The sequence below is a fragment of the Pelodiscus sinensis genome, chromosome 21, assembly GCF_052426305.1.
Source record: "Pelodiscus sinensis isolate ZL-2025 chromosome 21, ASM5242630v1, whole genome shotgun sequence".
Taxonomy (NCBI): Eukaryota; Metazoa; Chordata; order Testudines; family Trionychidae; genus Pelodiscus; species Pelodiscus sinensis.
In genome coordinates, this window is record NC_143072.1 from 22,531,415 (window position 1) to 22,549,333 (window position 17,919).

Here is a 17,919-nt window from a genome sequence, read left to right on the forward strand (position 1 = left end):
TTTTACTCTGGGCTAGTAGTCCCTTAGGGTATGTTTACTCAGCAAAGTTATTTCAAAATAACAGCCGTTATTTCGAAATAACTTTAGCCGTTATTTCAAAATAACTTTACCAGCATCTAGACAGCCAAACTGCTATTTCTAAATTAAATTGAAATAGCGGAGGGCTTATTTTGAAATTGGTAAACCTCATTCCACGAGGAATAGTGCCAATTTCAAAATTTCTATTTTGAAATAAGCACTGTGTAGATGCTTATTTCGAAATAGGGGACCTCCAGCCCTTCCCAGGGTGCCCTGGTTGCCACTTTGAGCACAACCAAGAAAACTCTCTTCCTCTCTCCCTCCCTCCCTCCCCGGAGCCCTTAAAGGAGTAGACTCTGGCCACAGTGCCTGTGCCAGCTCCAAGCCTGCCAGCCCAGAGCCAGCAGTCGCTGTACCTGACCCAGTGGCCCCAGCATGAGCGAGGCAGCCAGTGCCAGCCAGCCCTCCACCGCTCCCCAGGACGAGTCTACCAGCTCCCAGGAGCCTGCTAGGGGCTGGAAAAGGCGGGCATCTGCCTGGTCCAGTGTGGTGATCAGGGACCTAATTCAGGTTTGGGAGGATGCCGCCAACGTCCATGATCTCTGCACTAAGCGGAGGAATGCAACCGTCTACAGGCATATGGCTGTCAGCCTGGCCACCAAAGGCCACATGTGAATCCAGGAACAGGTTTGCATGAAAATAAAGGAGTTGTGGCAGGCGTATGCCAGGGCCACAGGGGGCAGCTCCCAAACAGGGGCAGACGCAGATCCCCGCCACTATTTTGATGATGTGGACCGCATCCTGAGGGGCAGGACGGTCCGTGCCCCCCCAGGTGGTCATCGACCCCGGGGCAGAGCTTGCTGCCTTCTGCTGCTCCAGATCCTGCTGCCTCCCCAGCTACTGCTCCTCCTCCCACTCCTTCTCCCCCTCCTGCTTCTTCCTCCGCACTCTCCCCACACCCTCAGGGACTCTGAGGGCCCCCCATACCCACAGTGCTGGGAGACAGTTTGGCCAGCGAGAACCCCAACCCTGAGCTTCTCCTCCCTCTTCCTCCTCTTGCCTCCCCCTGCCAGCTTCCTCCTCCCAGGTTTCCCCCTCCCCTCTCCTACCCTCCTTCCTCCCCTCTCCCACTGTCTCACCTCAATTTCATTCCCTCCCACCCCAGTTTTGTTCAATAAAGAGGCTTTGTTGTAATGAACACGTGTCTTTTATTGTACAGTAGGAAGGCAGCTTAGGGAGGAGTAAGTGGAAGGTTGTGGGGAAGGAATGAGGCACAAGCCCCCAGTGGGGCACACCAGGGAGACTGTTACTGCTTGCAGAACGTGCTGCCAGGCTTGCAGCAATACGTCCAAGAGAAGCACCAGAGTGCCCAGGGGCGGCTCCAGCTCCATGCTGCAGAGTGCTGTGGTGTCCTGAGTGAGGGCAACCAGAGCACGCAGAGAAAACAATGCTTTGCTGTCCCTCAGCGAGGTAGGCAAGCGAGCAGGGAAACCTTAGAACTGGCTGTCCACCGGGGGTCCCTTTAAGCACAGGTCTCAGAAACCTTGTGTGTCTGCTGCCTGAGACTAACTCCTGACCTGATGCCCTGCCAGAACCGGTTCTGGCCGGTCTTAAATGCAATTCAGTGTCCTATCAGTGTGGACACGCTATTTTGAAATACATTTTGTGTCTAGATGAGTTATTTCGAAATAAGCTATTTCTAAATAACTATTTCAAAATAAGATATTCTGAAAGAATGCTGTAGTGTAGACCTACCGTTAGAGTTGGTGTAAGTGTAATTTTACTTAAGAAGGACTTAAACACAAACTTAAGTGCTTTGCTCATTTAGGGGTAGATATCAGCATGGCTGTGTCTAGTCTGGCATGATTTTCCGGAAATGCTTTTAACGGAAAAGTTTTCTGTTAAAAGCGTTTTCGGAAAAGAGTGTCTAGATTGGCCCGGACACTTTTCCGCAAAAGCACTTTTTGCAGAAAAGCATCCGTGCCAATCTAGACGCGCTTTTCCGCAAAAAAGCCCCGATCGCCATTTTCCGCAAGAATGTATAGTATTTCCGCAAGAAGCACTGATTTCTTACAGTAGGAAGTCAGTGCTTTTGCGGAAATTCAAGCGGCCAGTGTAGACAGCTGGCAAGTTTTTCCGGAAAAGCGGCTGATTTTCTGGAAAAACTGGCCAGTCTAGACACAGCCCATGTGTTTAAAGCCAAACCTGTGTTAAATGCTTTGAATTAGGGGTTTAATGAGAAATATTTTGGTGCAGTTGCTGATGCTAACAAATATTGCAGGGTGTATTTTCCATGTTCTGCATATGCAGTATTCCCATTAATGCTAAATGGAAATTCAGCATGTAATTCAAGGGAAGTACAGGTTGAACCTCTCTCAACCGGAACTTCATGGTCCATTCACAGATTTTCCTGGCCCAGAGAGACTCAGTGAAGGACCAAAGGCAGGAGCCCTGTGGGGACGGGGAACCCAGCTAAACTAGCTGCAGGGAGACCAGAAGCTGGAAGCCCTGCCATGGGAGCCCATGATGGAGTGGCTGGAATGCCAGCAGGCTCAGGTGGGGCAGGGCTGGTGGGGCCACGAGCCCCGGCAGCAGAGCTGGTGCTGCCGTGGTAGAGCTGGCAAGGCCAGGAGCACCAGCAGCGGGACAGTAGTTTGCCGTGGCGAAGCTGAGAGCCCCAGCAGCGGGACCATGGGCTGCAGTGGCAGGGCAGCAGAGCTGGTTGCATGTGAGGAGCCTGCCGGGAAGGAGTGGAGCCGGGCTGGGGGGGCGAGTGGGAGGGGGGCAAAAATAAATTCCCCTGGTCCAGCAACATTCCTCCTTCAGGACTGCTCTGGTCCCGAGGGTGCTGGACTAGGGAGATCCAACCTGTACCGACACCCCCACCCTCAGGGCTAGAGTAATACATTTTAGACAACATTTGGTTCTCAGTTATGGCTATGCAGTTCCACTGAAATAAGGAAGATTGCATAGGTGAAACAAAAGACAGTTTTGCTAATCTAAAAAAAAAATATAAATAAAAATGCGCATAATAAGGGAATGCCAATGAAATGTTCTGCTTTGAAGAAACCAAATGTTCTTGAAAAATATTTTTTTAAACAATCTTTAAATAAAAACATATCTTTGGTTATTTTTTTTTTTGGTGATTCTTTTCTTATTAATACCAGTTTAACACTATCTGGTTTAATAGTCACTCCTGATTTACAATATTAGCCCTGGGGGAACTCTGCAATTTTACTACGTCTGCAAATGCCAACAACTGCCAAATTCCCCCAGGACTAAACAGTGTATGTGAGACAAGAATCAATCTTTGTATTTGTTTTTTTAAATTCATTCACGTACATTAAGATTTCTTACCTCACCCATCCACTTTCTGAGGAAAGTGACTGAACTTGCCAGTGATTCCTTGGTTAGATGCTTGTTTTGCTCACATTTGTCTGTGGCTCTGTACCTTTCTTAAGCTTTCTCTCTTTCTCAAGCTATTAACTGCACCAGGAATTCCTGCAAAGAAAAAAAAAAAGAAAGTATTAGATAGGATATATTATAATATGGAAAAAACCAGAAACATTATCCACAGAGATAAAAAAGCTACCAATATATATTTAAAGGTCATTTAATAATTTTACTGGATCATATTTAAAAGTACTTTATTCCATATATTGACTTTTACTACAACAAACATTTTATTTTAAACTTCTGCAAATAGTGTAAATATAAAAGAGTCTAGAGTTTAAAAAATAATAGATCATAGTTTTGGATCAACTGCAACATTCTTTCTGAAACACTGTTGAAAATGAGTAAAGAATTCAGTGTCCTCTGTCTCCAGGAAGCTGATAATCCACTCAGCTATTTCAAAGGGAATAAGTTTTGATGTAGGAAATGTAGGTACATAGGCAATTCATAGGGATATTCAGCTAAAAATGAAAATATCAATTAGTTTATAGAATAGTGAAAATCTCTGTCAAAGCCCTGAGGATCCTTGATCAACAATTATCCCCAACTTAAGCCCTGCACCCTTTGACAGATCATGTCCTGCCCATTATCATTTTGAAGACGGGATTTTTCAAATCCCATTTATTATTTACATAGTGTGTCACTTTTTAATGTATTTGTCATGTTTACTATGTAGTGCCGGAGGCTAAACATGGCCTCTTTGTACTGAGAACCATCCAAATCAGGGTTTCCCAAACTATGAGTCGGGACCCAAATATGGGTCGCCATTACATTTCAAAAGGGTCTCCAGGTGTCTCCCCCAGTGGCTCTTAAGGAGCCATTCACACATTTTTTGAATTGCCCTGGGTCACCAAGTCTTCCTGAATTGTCAAAATGGGTCCCCATCTGGACAAGGTTAGGAACCGCTGATCCAAACAAAAAATCAGGGACAGTCTCTGCCCCCAAAGAGTTTACAATCTGAACAGGCTTACTTGGAGGATCCGTGATGTCATCGATGCAGATAATCTTTTCTACATCATCCTGTTTTGCGTGATTCTTGTCCATGTCCTTCCATGAATCTTCCAGAAAGGATCCACCCAATGTGCTGGAGGCTTTCCTCTTGTTCTTGTCACGTCTTGTGGATACCAAGGGAATATACGCACTGTCCATCAGTTGTGTCTCAGTCTCACTACATGGCCAGCCCATCTCCTTTTCCAGTCATATATAAGTTGGATGATATTGACACCATTTCTTGCGCGCAAATCGTCAATAGTAACATGCTGTAACCATATGTCTTTCCATTGCTCTTTGGGTTGTTTGCTGCTTTGATTCTTCAGTAAGTGTCATATTCCAAGTTTTGCAGCCATTTAGCATTACCGGAAGTATGCGAATATTAAAGAGATGGGCTTCTGTGGCAGCGAGAAGTTTAGAATAAGCAAAAACACTGCGCAGATTCCCATCCCAACCCAACCTCCTCCTCCTGCTCTACTCTGGGCCCAACTCATTGTCCATCTATAATGCTTGTCCAAAATATACTGATATATATTGATCCACCAGCTTGACGGACTGTCCATCTAGCTGCATGATGTACTCTGAACAATATGTGTTTTTCATCCACTTCATTTTTCCAGTATGGATAGTCAGGCCAATCTCCTTTGCATTCTTACCAATGTCACTGAGGAGGATTTGCAATGTTTCAGATTTCAACACAATTAGAATGATGTCATCTACGAAAAGAAGCATTTGAAGAACCTTGCCATCAATCGGAAATCCATCTTTCACTTTGATCCTCCGCAGGTCATCTCCCAGGACACTGGCAAACAAACATTCCCTGCTTTATGCCTCACTTAACTTCAATAATCAAGGGATCATCAAAAAGTGTAAGTTCTGTAGCTGCGTCCATCATGGAGTATTGTATGATTCTAACATACACAGGGGAAATGCTATGCGAAAGGAGAGCATGTAGAGCTGCATTTTTAAAGTTAATGAACAACAAGCATAATTGGATCTTGTATTTTCTACTACGCCTTTCAGTTGTCTGCGTCACCACAAAAATGTGGTCCACAGGAGAATTCTCTAGGAAAGCCTGCTTGTTCTCTTATGTTTTCTTCAAGGACACCCTCAACATTGGCATAAATCATTCTCATAAAGACCTTATAAAGCTGAGAAAGCAGACAGATGGGTCGATAGTTGCAAATGTTTTGTCAATTGCCTTTTTTCGGCAGAAGAACAGTTCACGATCTCTTCCAATCTTTCGGAATTCTCCCCTCTTTAATGTATCTTGAGAATCTGAACAGACAAGACAGGCAAAAGGCAGGGAAATTGGTTCCAGAGTAGATCCTGAATGAATATTGCAAAAGTGACAAATGTAATTTTAATTCCAGATTGTGTTGGTTTTATTATTTGAATTCAGTTGGTGTAGTTATAACAGGAGGGGATTAACTAGATGGAAAGACAAAGGAAAGGATGGGTCTAGAGATGGTGAAAGAAGAGGCGGAATGGATTGGCACAGAGAGCCAAACAGCACAGGGGAAAAAATGTTCAGCATGAAAACTGTAGAAAGCAGTACAATGACATCAGTGTCTATTGGGTCTTTCCTTGAACTGCTCTCTGCAGCTGCTTCTATAACCAATTCTGAGTGAACATTTGTGAAGTCATTAATGAATATACAAGAATATAATATATGAGTCAGAGGTAAATTTGGGTCTTAAATTAAAGACCTTTTCCTTTGTAATTAGGCAAACCTGACAGCTGTACATTAATTGCCATTAAACTTGATTCTGATCTCACACAGGTGTAAGCTCCCAATCCTACAAATTTATATGCACATGCTTAACTCCACAAATGCATATATATATATATATGTGTATATATATATATATATATATATATATATATATATATACACATACACTTCCATATACTTCAGTTGAATTACTCATTAAATTATAGTTACCTGTGTGTTTGTAAATGTTTGTAGGATTGGAACCACCAAAATTGGGCTTAACTCATTCAAAGTAGTGTATCAGTGTAAAATGGTTTAAATGAGATTAGTATCAGATCCTAAGAAAAGTGATATAGCAATAGTCTGTGTTTTAATTTAGTTGCCTGTAGGCATTATTTGCTTTCATGCCATTTGCGAAGGAAAAAGTCAATAGATTAGGTAGGATTCATATGTGCCATTGAAAACATAGAGCATATTTAAGGTTTTGCTGGTCTCTGAAATCATTTGTAGGAAAAGAGTGCATGTAGGGTGTATTTTCACATTTCTGTTGGGTGGAAGGAAAGAAATATGTGAAAATATTTTTAAATTAAAAAGCTGTTTTAAGGAATAAAATTAATTAAGTAAATTCATTTCATCACCAAGAGAATAGTCTGTTGCAGCAGGAGTCTGGTACCAATACGGAGAATTGATTCCTGGCTGTCATATATTCCTGAGAAGTCAATGATATTGATAGCATCAGTGCCACAGTTACTGGTATACCTCATGCAATGAAATCAATGGCATTGGTGTCAGAGCCACCAACACTGGAGTTTTTGACCACACATCAGGTACTCACATTACTGATACCAATGTGGTTGGCACCAGACTTAATGATACCACTATTACACACATCAACTCATATGGTACCAAAAAGTGGCACTCTGGAGCTCTCAGTACCGAACAATTTATATGGACTTTATCAAATGAAGTATGGCAAGTAGAGTCCGTGTGTATGCTGGAGGAGCCCTTCTTGGTTCTCAATGCAGGTTTGCTCTCCAGATGACTAGCAATTTGGGCCAGATGTCCCCAGATATAGAGAATTATGTCTCTGCTCTCTGGAGGTTACAGGGGTTTTCTTCCTCTGTGAGCCAACGGGTCAACCAGAGCACTCCTGGTAAAGGGTTACTCAGCTTGTTCAGTTCAAGAATGGCCTGGATCAGAGGCAGGATAAATAGATTATTCCATAAGGTACACCCTTGGACATTCCTCCTGAGGTTTTTCCATAAAGAACTTACTGACATTTGTCCCTTACATGTCCTGCACCTAGACAAATAAAGCATGTAGTATGCTCTTCATTAATGGCCAAAACGGAATCACAAGAAAGGCAATTTTTTAAACCTGGGGGATTTTATGAATATCTGTTCCAGTTACTGGCATACCATCACAGGAGTAAATACAAATAAAAGTAGTTCTATCAGGGGGAAACAAAAAACACACACACACTTCAAAAGGGAACACTAATAAACTAATCTATCTACAGTAATGCTAAGCTAATAATTCTAAGCCTATTTAAGTGAAAAGGGTTCTCACCAGCACTAGAAAGACAGAGAACTCAAGGCATCAATGTGAGCTTCAGGCAGTGGGAATGCCTCTGTTAGAGGCATTAGGACACACAGGGCACATGCATCACCCCTGTGGGAACCCCTGTCTACAAAAGTCTCTGGATCTACTGCACTGAGCACATACGCACATCTGAAATGGAATATATAGAGAGAGCTCTGCATGGATACAAAATTTTGTATCCACATCCCCATCTGTAAGTGCAAAAATGAGTCACCGGTATCTGCATCCATATCTGTGGATTTGCAGGGATAGATCTATATACTGTAAATGCAATAACACTTAGAGATGGAAACACTGTTATGACTTTGGTGAAATGTATTATTTTGCAAAATGCTACATATTCTGCTATAAATTGATCTATTTTAGTTAGCTGGGTAGTTACCGCAGCTGATCTTCTGCCCAAATATTTTAAGCCTGAATGTATAAATGACGATACTCTACATCAGCTCAAAAACCTCTATTAACTCTCATGTCTATGTAAAGGAGCACTTTTGTGTGCCTGAAGTGGAGGACCTTTTTATGTTTTAATAAAGGAGAAAAATCACACTCTTCAAAAAGGATTTGGCACTCTTGACTGGCTGAGAAAGCACAAGCAAAGCAGTTACACCGTGTTCACAAATTACCTCAGAATTACTGACACTAGCACTTTCAAAAGTTCTTAACCTATCATATACATGTTTGTTTTTCAACATGATGATGGTAGTTGTAAGATTTAAATGAGGGCTACTCAACATGCGGCCCGGCCCATTTGTTTGCAGTCCGTGGTGTAGTTTGAGTTTACACAGGGCTCAACACCCAGCCCACGGGTGGGATCCTTTGAACATGGTAAGGCGTCTCCCAGGCAGGGTAAGCATTGAAAGACACAAGCAGACGGGCTGGCTGGAACAGATGGGTACAGGGTGTCTGCATTTCTAGCCCCAAGGAGGAGCTGGGAGTGCATTGTGGGAAGTGCTTTGTATTAATGCCCCTCAGTGTGAAAGAAGCTATTTGCATATATATTTGCATGTATCTGCAACCACACTTAAGTTGCAGCCCTTGGCATGTGCTATGTGTAGTCTCGCATTGAGAATCCCAAGCATTGTTACAGGCTGGGGACTGACTGGCTAAGTAGCAGTTCTGCAGAAAAGGACTTGGGGATTACAGTGGATTATAGTGTGTCCTTGTAGCCTAGAAGGCTAATGGCATATTAGGTTGCTTTAGGAGGAGCATTGCCAGCAGATCTATAGAAGTGATTATTCCCCTTTATTCGGCTCTGGTGAGGCCACATCTGGAGTATTGTGTCCAGTTCTGGGCCTCCCACTATAGAAAGGACGTGGACGCATTGGAGAGAGTCCAGTGGAAGGCGACCAAAATGATTAGGGGGCTGGAGCACATAACTTATGAGTAGAGGCTGAGGGATTTGGGTTTGTTTAGTCTGCAGAAGACAAGAGTGAGGGGGGATTTGATAGCAGCCTTCAACTTCCTGAAGGGAGGTTCCAGAGAGGATAGAGAAAGGATGTTCTCAGTAGTGACGGATGGCAGAACAAGGAGCAAAGGGCTCAAGTTACAGTGGGGGAGGTCTAGGTCAGATATTAGGAAAAACTATTTCACTAGGACAGTGATCTCTAACCTTTTTACACCTAAGATCACTTTTTAAATGTCAGGACAAGCCAAGATCTATCCCATCCATTCCCCAAGACCCCACCCCTTCCTTAAGGCCCCACCTTCTCTGTTCCCCTTCTCGCTATCACTTGCTATCCCCAGCCCTTATACACCCGTCTAGACTGGGCCAAATATCAGAAAAAACCCTTCTTTTGGAAGCCCCCTTATTCCTCGTGGAACAAGGGGCTCAGGTGCAGGAGTTTGTGGATGTGAGAAGCTCAGGACAGGGAGTTCCAGTGTATGATAGGCTCTGATTTGAGGTAAGGGTGGGCGGTACAGGGGTATTATAATGCTGTGGCCAGATGAGGGTTGGCCCCAGTTGGGGGCTTGTTGACCAGACTTCATTTTTAAATAAAATATTATGTCAAACACAAAAGGTTTCAGCATTGTCTTTATTTATGAGAGGGGTGGGGAACCTGTTTTGAGTCAGAAGTCACTGACTCACAGAAAAGTCAGTTGGGGCCACACAAGTGAGGTATCAAAACACAACCCCTGCAAACTCCTCAAGCCTCACTAATGTGGCCCCAACTGTGCTGGTGGGGGTTGAAGACAGGGTGCTGTAGCAGTAGACAGGGTGCTTGTGGGTGCTGGGGTAGGGGACAAAGTGTCAGTGGGTGCCGGGGCAGGGGCCTAGGGCAGGGGACAGGCTGCTGGGCCAGGGGACAGGGTGCCAGTGGGTGCCGGCGCAGGGGATAGGGTGCTGGGGCAGGTACCAATGGGTGCCAGTGGGTGCTAAGACAGGGGACAAGGTACTTGTGGGGGTCTGGGCAGGGGGAGGGGACAGGGACTGGTATCTGGGGATCCTGCAGCTGCACACCAAGGCCCAGGAAGTGCGCAGGCTGCTCCGACCTCCTCCAAACAGCGGTGCGGTACCTGAAACGCTGGTCTGATACATGCCTGCTGCCTTCCTGCACAGGGGACGGGGAGTCCCAGACCCCGCCAGCTCCAACCATTCCCCAAGGCAGTGTGCACTGCCTGAGCAGTTGGAGCTGGCGCAATCCCGGACTCCCACTCCCTCCCTCTTGCTTCCCCTGCAGGCAGGAAGGCAGCAGGGGAACAAAGTCCCCAGCGTGTGACGAACCGGCATTTTAGGTACTGCGTCGGCTGTTTGGGGAGCCTCACAATCGACTGGTCAAGCTCCCAAGATCGACCAGTTGATCATGATCGATGGGTTGGTGACCACAGCACTAGAAGGATGGTGAAGTACTGGAATGGGTTACCTAGGGAGGTGGTGGAATCTCCATCCCTCGAGGTTTTTAAGTCTCGGCTTGACAAAGCCCTGGCTGGGTTGATTTAGTTGGGATTGGTCCTGCTTTGGGCAGGGGGCTGGACTTGATGACCTTCTGAGGTCTCTTCCAGTTCTATGATTGTAGAATTGTGGCCCCCGGGGCTTCCAAAGTTAAGTAGCTCTGATTTAAATAATGTTAACACTCTTGTAAACCCCAATATTAAAAGAGAGAGAGAGAGAGAGAGAGAGAGAGAGAGAGAGAGAGAGAGAGAGAGAGGGGCCTGATTCTAAATCTTGGATCAAAATTTGGAAGATTTCAGAATGCAAACTTGAATTTAGATCTAGATATCACAGATACTCCTATGTTTATAACAGGTTGAACCAGAACCTGGAGCCAAACATCTTGATATTTTGGAGACTCCAGATATCAACACTTCCTCTTCTCTTGAACCAAAGTCTTAGAATTCCATTCCCATGGAGGTAGATCCTTATGTGAATCTTAATGCATGTAAATGCAAAATGTAATATAAATAGGATTCTAGTCACAAACAATTTACAATTTTGGATGTCTATCAGTGTATCTTTAATTTAGACGTTAATGTTGATTCAAAGTAACCTAGCATATAAATGAGGGGATAAAAGTTACCTGGATAGTCTTTACCTAATAATATTTGAAAGAAGAAACTACCTTTTCCCACGCTTCATGTTTAGCCAGTAACAATTCCATCTCTGTTGTTACTCTGTTGTAAGGTATCATTAAGAAAATGTACCATTTCAGGAGCCAGTCTGTCAGAATTATCTAAAGTGTGGAAAATAAAATTTAATTGATTTAAAAAGTAATTTACAAGTGCAATTCTTGAGTGCTCTGTATTGTACACACCCAAACACAATTAAAGCAATACAGTGTTGGGCTCAAAGGACCTGATCCTCCATTTCCCTGTAAAGAAGCTTATATCTGTGCAAAGTAAATGTAGATTGGTACAAAATATTACCATTAATGTAAATGAGTGGAGATTTCTGACTGGTTTTGTCATTACCCCACTTTACACTTTTCACATTGCAGATGAATACACAAGTTTGAGAGCAAAAAATAAGACCCAAAAGGCCTTGAAAAGCCCCAAAGTTTAAACTGCATTTTCCAACATTAAGGTACCTAAGAATGACTCCTAACCCTGAGCAGAAAATTGGAATTCCAATTAAGTGCAATTAATATTTGTAAAGCACTTTTAAAAGTATTTTCAAGAGACCAAAGTCAAGTTATTATTATTGAAGGGAATCTATTTTTAATTGTAACTTAACAAAAAAAAACTTGCTTAATTCAATCACTTACATGAACACTAAAAAAAACATATATATAATTTTCACATGCAAACTAATTTATTCAAGAGCACATACTGAAATAAGGACTCCTGTAGCTATTTCATTTCTAGCTTCAGGTAGGAAATACAGCAACACTACACATGACAACATTTTTTAGATTTCTTAAGATAAAAAGTTAATTTGATAAAAGAATAAAAGATAAAAAGCAGACTATTCCTGTGCTAAATCATAATTACTGCTTAGCTGAAGTTGGTGTGATATTGCTATATATATTTCCCTTTCATTTATTTTTATCTTATTTTCTTAGACATATTTCAGCTGATTTTTTGTTTATAAAAAAAAACCTCACAACATAATAAGCAAGAAAAGACAATAAGCAGAATGGACTCAGTCCTCTTATGAGATCTGCATAGGCTGACCCCTAAACAGAATCCTACTGACTTCAGCAGGTCTCCAGATAGGTACAGAGGTCTTCTGCCTGCAGAGAACTCATTGTAGGATCCGGCTCTATACCAGGAAATAAAAGAATACTGGAATACAATGACTTCTACAATTTCATAGGTGAAAACATATTAATGAAATTGATCAATGTTTCTATGGGAGGCATGGAGCTTCTAGGTAATCTGAGCATACTGATATACAATAATTGTATGTGGCCTGATCAGTGAGATAAAGTTACTATATAGTTATAATGGGTTATTAGACTTCCTGCATGGATGTACTGGCCTATCTTAATAGTGGACTGTAAGAAAAACAAGCAGAAAAGCAATACAATTGCTCTATGGAAGCAACTACAAGATAATGGCTTATTTCCAGACCCCAACCTAAAGTTATGCATCTGTTTTGCCAAGAATGGAAGTCTAGAGAGATGAAAAGGGACACTAAAAGGTTAAAGGTGACAATTTCTGTGAAGAAGTGTTCAAAATAGCTTTTACAAACAGAAAACTCCCTGCAGCAGACATCAAGAACTAGTTTGTGATTTAAGGGAAGGAGTCATCGCTTAAAGCTGGTAGACTAGAGGAAGCTTAGGACTACCAAGATCCTCATCTGGAAGACAGATAGACACATAGGTTAGCTAAACATGAATACTGTTTGTTTTAAGATTTTTTTTAAATAAATACTTTTCTTGAAGAAGGCTGTCTGGTCACTGGATACCACTGTCATAGCTCCTGGAGGAAACAGAACTGCGGGAACTTATAAATCAGACTTGGTCTGAGAGTGGGAGAATTGTGTGATTCCACCCCAAGACACTGACAGCTCAAGACATGAGATCTAAGAGGGGGTGAGAACTTAGAGATCAGGAGAGACTCAGAAGTGCAGTTAGCCTGGTAACAGTGACAGTTATGTGAGAGACATCTACAGAAACAAATTTAAGGACAAGCCAAACTGATCCATATTAACTCACCAACTTCAGTAGAATGATATCAGAGATAAATTTGTGCCGTTTACCTCACATCCTTCTATTTGGCAAATCTGTATTTGGTGCAAGATTAAAGGAGGTGCAAAGACCATTTCCTTTGGTGGCATTTTATCTGAAAAGATGAGGATAATGATACTGCCTTTGTCAAGTGCTTTGAGATCTATGAAAATAAGCACAATGAAGAACTTGGTACAATTCATCATTATAATCTCTAGATCCTGGTCCAACGAAGGACTGGGCTATTCCTCAGCATAAAATTAGAACTGATAAATGACCACTCTAGCTTACATCCAGCAACAAACTGACCAGAGAAGCCACTCTCTCTTATGTGTGGCATAAGAGATGCTACAGTCATGCCTTACCTCCCAAGGATTTTCAAACATAGGAGACTCCTCAGGCAGCCAGATCTGCTTGGTTTTTAGCTATTTTGCTCAAACAAAATGGTGGAAAAGCAGCCAAAGAAGGAACTAGAACCTGACCCATTATTTCTGTGGCGCAATCACATTCCTGTTTATTCATAAAAAGAGTGGGTGATAGAATCTGAGCCTTTCAAAACTTCCTGTTTAATACTTTTGTAGACAAAAATTCAGCTTTAATATTTGCAGATAGTGGTAGTTGCTTTCATTGTCCAACCTGGCTATTTGGCTGATTGAGTGTGGCTATAATGGCTACTCCTTCAGAAGTGGTTAGAGACCACGTTCATGGACACTACATCTTAACTCACCAAGTCTGAACTGATAGCTAATACATTCTACAGCTTTTAAGCCTTATTGCTTCATCCAAATCTTTGTATCTTCTTCCAACTTCTTCTGATCTACCTCACCCAAGTTTGTGGAAGACTAGGTGCAGAAGGTTTGGGTTATCACAAGAATATAACATCTTTTAATATATATATTTTAATATAACATTTTTTGCTGCTAGGGCCAAGACTGCTGATTATCACATTAAGGAAGGACATTTTAGCAGAGAAAATTTGCCAGTGAGCAATGCCTTATGTCAGTCACTGAAAGGAAGGACTGGTGCCAGTAAATACAGAGGGAAATCTTCACTCCCAAGAATTTCTTAGCCCTCAGTAAAATTATTTTGAACCAAACTTATTCTTAAATAACTTTATCTTGGAGGAAAGTTTACTCAAAGGAATCTCTTATTTTTCAGAAAGAATATCCAGAGACATGTTTACTTCTCAGTACCTTTATGCCTGAGATTAAGTTCCTTTGCTATAGGACACACTTCTTCACATACCAGTTTTACTTTGCTTTATTCTCAAATGCTAAATCCAGGGCTAGATAATCTCCACCAACAGAAAAAGGTGTAGGAGGTGAAAAGTAATGCAGGCAGCTCTGAATTACAATTGGTGGAGTTCCTGAAGCATCTTTCCAGGTTGCGATTTGTAGGAGCATGGAAAGGAGAACCCATGAACAAGATGGATGTCCTGAGATGTGTCAGAATGTTTTATGGATCCCAGGGCACTCACACAGAGCTCTGACCCCTACATTACTTCCTACATCAGCGTTTCTTAAACTTTTTAAGACCGAGGAACATCAAACAATAATTTTTTATAGGGAACACCAAGGATTTTTTGTTGAGCAAAAAAAAAAAGGGAGGGAGGGTGGGGGGGGTTATTGAGAATTGGGGGAAGTTATTGAGCAAAAAAAAAAAAGTCACCTGCCCCTTTAAGGGCAGCCATTTTGAATTCTGTTCTCCATGGCACACTGGTGTGCTATGGAATACAGTTTAAAAAACACTGTCCTACATCCTCTCTTCTTTTGGTAGCTTAACTTACAGGGTATCTTATTGAAGTCAATAGGACAATTCACAGTTTAAAGTTAAGAGTGAGTCAGAAGGACTGGGGAGGGGAGCTACTGAATTAGGATTCTGTCTTTAAGTTGTCCTGACATAATTTCAGGATTTTTATAACTTTTGCATAAAAAAGTCCCCTTGGGCTGAAAACTGAGATACATGTTCTCGGATCCAAAAGCATTTTCTCTATAGATTTTGCATATAAAACCAATTTTATACAATTTTATATTATTTTATACTATTTTGCCCTTTTGCAACTGAGAAACATTTATTTTTAAAATAGGGATTTCACATCCTTAATCCCGAATAATGGCAACAGATAACCAGTTGATGCTTACCGGATAGTCATAACCGGTACCTGGGACCAGCCCCACCAAGCCCCCTGAGCAGGGCTGACAGTTCCCAGCCCAGCACGGGGCCAGTGTAACATCAGAAACAGTTGCCTTCCATACATCGGGCGTACTGAGCATGCACACTGCAACTGAGCATCTATCACAGTGAACCCCATCTATCAGAATTGGCTTCCCTCTGGACCAGAGGATGTGAAAAGCCCCTCTGGATCAGTATCAGGCACACAGACAGCCAAATGTGACACTGTGAACCTCCATCTATCAGAATCGGCTTCCCTGCTAATCGTGCATAGATGGGTAGCTAAAACTAATACTAAACTGGTCAGATTTGGCTTCTATGTAAAAAACAGCTACTGGAAGCCAATTGTGATCCTAGCTGTTTGTGACGTTATACCTGAAACCAGCAGCCCCAGTTGGAGCCAGAAGCAGCCAGGTTGCAGCCTCTCAGTTGTGATCTTAACCTACACCTCACTCTCAGAGCCATCCCGTCTATAAGATGAACTGGGGCAGCCACTCGAGGTGCTGTGCTTCTGGGGAGAAGCAGGGCACAGCGGGCAGGGAGAGAGCAGCTTGATGGGGCAGAGCAGACTGCCAGATTGTTCTGGCTTCTGCCCCCTCTATGATGAGGCTACATTGCTCGGGGAAGGGATAAGGGAGCAGGCTGGGGCCTGCATTGGGTGTGGAGAGTGGGGAGCGGGGGGCGGGATTGCCCCAGGTCCCATGCCTGGGGCACTGTGGGGAGGTTGTCCAGGCCCTGTGCCACCGTTGAACGACCCTGCTCACTCCCCACATAATTTCTGTCATAACTCTCCCAACATGCTTCCTTAAGTTCACCCTCTGCTGTCTCACCTATTGCATCCCGTTGCCACTTTCATCTACCATATCAACTCACTGTTACCTGCACAAGGACGTCCTTAGGATTCATGGGGCCCTGCACAGTATTATTAAACTAGTGCCCCGGTACCCAATGGCAACTCGGGAGGTGGGGAGGGATAACAATTGTTTAGAGATGTGATTTTATAATCTTCAGCAACACATTAATTTTAAACTAAGGTCCTATTGACTAACAGTCAATTCAGACACTGACAATGTATACCTGGGATTCGCAAATGCCTGTTAAATGACTTCATTACCACCTGAATGGCTCTTTCATAGGTTCAGTGTCTGCTAATAGGTCTGGCAGGCTTTTCCACTTTTATGTTAACTAGATACTCTATGGAGGAAACAGAACCACAGAGCAGGCATAAAAAGAAGCATCTGAGTGAACATTTAGACTAGGGATGTGAAAGGTTAACTGGTTACCCCAGTAAGCATCACCCAAAACAGGTAATGCTTACTAGTTCCAGTTAACCAGTAAGTGGTGGGGGCCTGGAGTGTGACCCACCTACCAAGGGTAGGGGGCTACTCCAGCCCCAAAGGGGCCTGCTGTGGACAGGGGCTGCTCTCTGGGCACAGCGTAGGCAGGGGCTGCTCCCACATCCAGAGCAGCCTCTGTGCATGGTAAGCATGGACCCGCTGTGGACAGAGGCTGCTCTGTTGGGGACTGGGAGCCAGTGGCAGCCCTGGCAACCAGTCCCAATTCAGGGCTAAGGGCTGCTCCAGCTGGGATTAGGCAGTCCCCAGCCTGGATCCCGCTTAGCTGGTTAACCATTAAGTCAACCTAGCAGTTAACCGATTGACTAGGATTTTACATCCCTAATTAAGACCCAGTGGTGCCTCAAATTTTCGGGTGCCCTACCCTGCGGCGTATTCTGCGTCTGGGAAAGGAGGGTGCTGCACCTGCATGCTCAGCACCACGGGCGGCAGGCATGCCGGGCAGGGGAAGGCACAGCTTTCCCAAACCGCCAGCCTGGCCCTATCCATACTCTCCCCCCCCCCCCCCGAATGCCTATTATAGGCGTATTGGAGGGGGCGTGTTGCTGCCCCCCCAAGCTCCTGCCCTCCCTGTGCTCCGGGCTGGGGCCATGCACTGCCTGCCCTCCCCGTGCTAGGGGGCTGGAGAAGCTGGGGCCACCGGCTGCCTCACCTCCCCGTGATGTGGGGGAGCCATGTCTGGGCAGAGGGGGTGGGGTTGGGGGCTGGCCTGCCCCACCCCTAACTTCGCCCATGCTCAGTCAGCACCGTCTAAGTCCCGGCTCCCCGCCTACCTCCATGTCTCCCCTCACCCCCCTCCCTGCTCACCGGCGCTGGCACTGGAGGGGGGCGGTGCAGCCGCTTGACGTGGCTTCCATTATGTCCAGGGTTGACAGTCGGGTTCAGTGACCCCCACCGCCTGAACCCCAGATCTTCCTCCCTCCCCCCCCCGTCCCCCTCACGCGCCGACTGCCCCGCTCAGCCCAGTCACCCCCCCCCCCCCGCGAGCTCGGCGCCCCAGGCCCTCCCC

General features: G+C 44.2%; 1 protein-coding gene across 10 annotated transcripts in view; it reads right to left on the reverse strand.

Annotated features, from left to right (window-relative positions):
* LOC149521921 (uncharacterized) overlaps nt 1-17,859 on the reverse strand; it is a 60,747-nt gene extending 42,888 nt beyond the window's left edge. For 4 of the 10 annotated variants that reach the window (XR_016347627.1, XR_016347632.1, XR_016347629.1 and 1 more), the window contains exons 1-3: nt 17,718-17,859; nt 11,308-11,445; nt 3,376-3,519 (exon numbers count right to left, since the gene is read on the reverse strand). Coding sequence is in view for 1 of the 10 variants with exons in the window: in XM_089772051.1 (XP_089628177.1) it covers nt 3,376-3,384 (9 nt within the window). In the remaining 9 variants the exon portion in view is untranslated. Of the gene's footprint in view, nt 1-3,375; nt 3,520-11,307; nt 11,446-13,371; nt 13,547-17,717 lie in introns of all 10 variants that reach the window. The other 6 variants (XR_016347635.1, XR_016347633.1, XR_016347634.1 and 3 more) reach the window with 6 other exon arrangements.
* Between the last annotated feature and the right edge of the window lie 60 nt (nt 17,860-17,919).